This window comes from Candida tropicalis, assembly GCF_000006335.3.
Source record: "Candida tropicalis MYA-3404 genomic scaffold supercont3.4, whole genome shotgun sequence".
Classification (NCBI taxonomy): Eukaryota; Fungi; Ascomycota; class Pichiomycetes; order Serinales; family Debaryomycetaceae; genus Candida; species Candida tropicalis.
Genome location: NW_003020056.1, coordinates 340,832 through 346,021, shown reverse-complemented (window position 1 = coordinate 346,021; position 5,190 = coordinate 340,832). Strand labels below are relative to the sequence as shown.

General features: G+C 36.3%; 1 protein-coding gene across 1 annotated transcript; it reads left to right on the top strand. All coding sequences in view use genetic code 12, as the record gives it.

The window, feature by feature from the left end:
- Positions 1-1,278: 1,278 nt before the first annotated feature.
- MED15 (Med15p) lies at positions 1,279-4,920 on the top strand (the record flags this gene model as incomplete). The annotated part of the gene is made up of 1 exon (XM_002548833.1): positions 1,279-4,920. One exon carries the CDS (start codon positions 1,279-1,281, stop codon positions 4,918-4,920), a length of 3,642 nt encoding a protein of 1,213 aa, XP_002548879.1.
- Between the last annotated feature and the right edge of the window lie 270 nt (positions 4,921-5,190).

Sequence of the window (5,190 nt, the reverse complement as noted above, 5' to 3'; positions counted from 1 at the left end):
TACACACAGGAGTACCCATTATCATTGAATTTGACATGCTTATAGAGTTTGTTATAATTTATGAAAAGGTCAATTGGACAGCATGCCTTGCGAATATTTCAGCTTAAAAAAATGGGTTTATGATGGTATCGATGAATAGATTGTTATGGTATCACCATTGGGTGTTAAGAGTTACCATTGTCATACGTCAACAGTTATATTTCAAATTAGCGAAATTAATGAAAACCAGACAACAACAAGGGAGAGGTTGTCCCCTCTTTTTTTGCTTTTTGCTTTTTGTTGTTTTTCCTTTTAAACAATGTTGCTGATTTTTTTCAATACACATTGATTTACCTGAGCTGGCCATTGTGGGTTGAATGAGATGGATCATTTGGTGAGTGGGTGGTTATTATCTACAATCAAACAAGGTGATCTGAGGTTACTGTTGCTGCCTTGTTGTTGATAGGGGATTGTGATAATTGAAGATGAAATGGGTTTTCTGTTTTTAGTCTTTTGTTGTTTCTTTTTACGTTTTGTGATCGGTAATATTTTCTCTTCTTTTTTTCTTGCACACTCTCACTCTCACTCTCACTCTCACACATTAAAAATTAAATACAGTACACTAAACAGAAAAAATAAAAAATAAAAAAAAAAACACACCACATAGATTTCATTCATTCTTTTCATTCATTTTGCTTTTCCTTTAAATTCCATAAATTTTTACTATTCCTGTTTAATTTCAAGACAACACACTTGTGACAATCAATTAAGAGAATAGAAACCATTTCTCACACACACACACACACATATATACACACTATACACCCAGATCAATATCATTCTTATTAAAGTTGAACTAACATTTTTTTGATTTTCCGTTTTATTTTATCATTATTATTATTTGTTTTATTTCTGTGTTAATTGAATTGAATTGAATTTAATATTAGTTTTAGTTTTAGTTTTAGTCTTAATTTTAATTTCTGACTGATCACTTTAAAAAAAAAAGAGAGAGAAATTATTTTGGTTGTCTGTCTCTCTCTCTCTCTCTGTTAACAAAAGATCACTGTTACAATACATTATATATAAAAAAAAAAGTGAGGGAAAAAAAAAAACTCACACACACACACAGTGAGTGAAAGACAGGAAGGGGAAAAAAAAATTACTACTTTCTTTATTATTTGAAAAGGTTCTTTCTTTTTTTTTTATTATTAGATTAATAATTATTTATCAATCTTTGATTACTTTATTCATCAAGAGTTTTTCTTTTTCTTTTTAGGAAGTCATCAAATCATTGACAGAATGAACATACCTCCCAACCAGAATCCCCTTCAAATGGGCGGGACTTCTTCGTCATGGCAAGGAATGTATTCAGGCGAAGAAAGACAAAAAGTTGTTCAAATTATTATCAATACTTTAACTGAACTCAATGGCACAAACCCAAATTTCAACCAACAACGATTAGCTAAAATGGCCCTGGATTTTGAAAAGATTGTTTATGAAAAGTCTCCTTCTAAAGAGGATTATTTGCGTGCTATCAAAATAAAGGTTCATCAACTCCGACTTCAAAAACAACAGATGGCTGCTAATCAAGGCGGTCAATCCATCAATCCTCAACAACAACAACAGCAACAGCAACAGCAACAACAGGTACCACCACCTCAACAACAACAACAACAACAGGCCCAAAGAGGAAACAACAATATGAACCAAATGAATTCGCAAAACTTGCAGTTCTTGCAGCAACAGGCGCAAGCAAGAAGTCAATCACAAGCTCAAATCCAAGCACGTCAACAACAACTTCGTAACATGGTCAACCAACAACAACAAGCACAACAATCTCAACAACAACAACAACAAGTTCCACAACCTCAACAACAACAGCAGCAGCAACCACAACAACAACCTTCACAACAGCCACAGCCACAACAGAACCAGCAACCAGGTGGTGGTCAAGCTCCTCCTCCAACTCAAAACCAATTACCTCCACATTTGGTGAACTTGATGAGAACCTCACCCATTCCACCTCCTTTACTTAATAAAATGCCAAAGTTGCCAAATGGAGTGAACACATGGAATCAAATTTTTGATTTAATTAGGAAAGAAATTATACCTAGAGATATGGTGCCCGCTATTAGAGACATTCATGGAATGCATTTACAATTGTTTATGCGCCAACAACAACAAAAGATGAATATGCAAAGAAATATGAATGAGGGACCTGTCAATAATAATGATAATTCAGCAATGCAACTGAATTTGAATAATAATAACAATAGTAATAATAATATGATGGGTAATATGCCTCCAAACTTTAACAATTTGACTCCACAGCAAAGAGAACAAATTTTGAGACAAAGAAGACTTCAACAGCAGCAGATGCAACAACAAAAGCAAGCTAACCAGCCTCAGGTTCCTCAAACACAACCTCCACAACAAACTCAACAACCACAACCTCAGCAACAAGTCCAATCACAACAACAGGGGCCACAACAAATGCCTCAACCAATGGTACAACAAAATCAAAACCCTCAGATGGGTCAACTGCTGAATATGCAACAACAGAATATTCCTCCTAACCAGCAGAGACCACCACAATTCCAAGTCACAGCAGAGGATTATGCAAAGTATAACAATGATGCATTGTTGTTTTTATCAAAATTGCTGCAGCAAAAGCAATGGCCTGCACAAATTGATGAATCAATGAAAGAACAATTCATCAAGAAGTTTATCATTCATCAAAAGACCCAACAATGGAAACAGCAACAGATGCAGCAACAACAACAGAGAGGTAATACTAATAACCTTGGAATGAATACTGGTACATCTGCTGCTCCACCTCCACAAGCGCAACCACAATCTCAGTCACAGCCATCACAACAACAGCCGGTTGGACAGATGCCAATGCAACCACAGGTTAATTTACAGAACCAACAACAACAACAGACTCTGCAAAATGGCCCTCAAGCACAAGTTCAACAACCAATACCAGGCATGGTTCAAGGTCTGCCGGTTATGAGCAATATGGCTACTCCACTTATGAAGCCAAATACTCAGTTGAATGCTAATAATGTATCATCGCCATTGATGGGTCAAAGAATGAATATGAATAATGCCAATGCCAACGCCAACGCCAATGCGAATGCAGCTATGCCTCCTGCTGGTAATAACAATAACAACAATAACAACAACAGGGTAAGACCAGTCACAGCCCCAGCTAACATTAATATGTCGTCAATAATTCCACCTTTAACCGACGAAGTAAAGCTCAGATTAAGACAATTGATTGAAGAGGTTTCTAGAAACAATGTTGTTTTACGAGATGTGACAAATTTGCTTTCACCACAGGATAAAACTACTGTTAGAGAATCAATGAACCAAATTCAAGAGCAATATGGTAATGTCGATAGTGTGATTAGTTACTTTTACTTGCTTACAAAAAATGGTGATGGAACCAAACGTTTGATTCAGATGAAATATATGACAAAAAATATTTTGGATAATTTGCATAGAGGTATTTATTTAGCCGGTCCTGATTTGTTGGAGAAGGTTAAGAGTCAATATGCAAAGTATTTTGACTATGTTAGAGAACAAATCAATATGAGAAGACAACAAGCTCTTCAACAAGCAGCTGGGGGTGCACCACAGCAGCAACAATCACAACAGCAAGTGCCACCACCACAGCAACAATCGCAACCTCAACAAGGAATGCCTAGACTGCAACCACCTCAAGGTCAGCAACCAATGATGCAAGGTCAAGTCAGAAACCAACAGTTCATGAACCAAAATCCACAGATTGCAATGCAACAGCAACAGCAACAGCAACAGCAACAGCAACAGCCAATGATGGGACAACATGATCAAATGAATATGAAGAATTGGAGTCCTGTTCCTGGAGCTGGTCCAAACCAGATGAACATGAATTCGCAACAAGCTCCGCAGCAGCAACAGTTGCGTCAAGGAATCAATAGTAGTCCGTTGATGCCTCAACAACTAACACCAATGCAACAGCAACAACAATTACCACCGCAACCGCAACCGCCACAACCATCACAACAGCATCAACAAATGCCAGGTCCACCACAAATGCCTATGCAACCACAACCACAACCACCGATTGCAAAACCTACTACCGCAGCTGCACAGAAGACAGCTGCCAAGACAACAGCCAAGAAAGGTACTCAAGGAAGAAAGAAGAGCAAGGCTAATAATAGCGCACCAACACCTGCAGCTTTACCTGCCGCTACTCCTGGTACTTTGGCCAATGCAATCAAAACCCCGCATAGCATTCCTACACCACAAATCCCACCACAAAGTCATAGTAACAAAAACACACCATCAGCTCATTCACCTGCTTATCCTGTGAAGGCAACACCTTCGGGAACAACTCCTGGAACTGGTAGTTTTAGCAATGTCAATTCTAATAATGTATATCCTACACCAGAGATTGATGTTTTTGCCATGAGTTCGAACGACTCCAAGGTGGCTAAACGTCGTGAGTTGTTGAATACTGATCCAGAAAAGTTTTTCTATGCTTCATTGGCCAATTTGCTTGATTTGGATGAATCGGTTGTTGATAATGTCAAGGTTTCTCCAAGGATGTCTAATGGTAAACCAATTGCCAATTCTCCATTATCCCCAAAAATTAGTGGTGAGTGGACTAGTGAGGTTAAACCTATGGCAATCACAACTTCATTTAGACAAGTTGATGCTATTAAAGACTTGACAAATGATGATATCATATCTTCATGTGGAATGTTGGCAATTCAAGAGGTTGAAGAACCAAAACAATTGAAGAGAGAACGTGAACAAGAGGATGAATTAGATACATTGTTTAATGATAAAAAATTAAAGTTGACTGATGGCAATAATTTTGACAAGTTCCTATATGAACCATCATCATTTGATGAATGGAAAGATTTTGTTGTTTCTTTTATACAGTAGAGACAGATGGTATAATAGTTTATTATTATCATTCTTATTTGTTTTATTTATACCAATAATCATTTTGCAGACATAAACTTAGTTTTCTTTTAAGGGTTCATTTTTTTTGATTTTTAATTAATTGTAAATTGTGTTTATTTAAATTACTTTTTTTTATTACTATTATTATTACTATTATTATTACTATTATTATATTGTTTTATAATTTTATTCGCTTAATTTATTTCTATAATTGCTTAATACATATATCGTTAATTTTTATAATGGAAA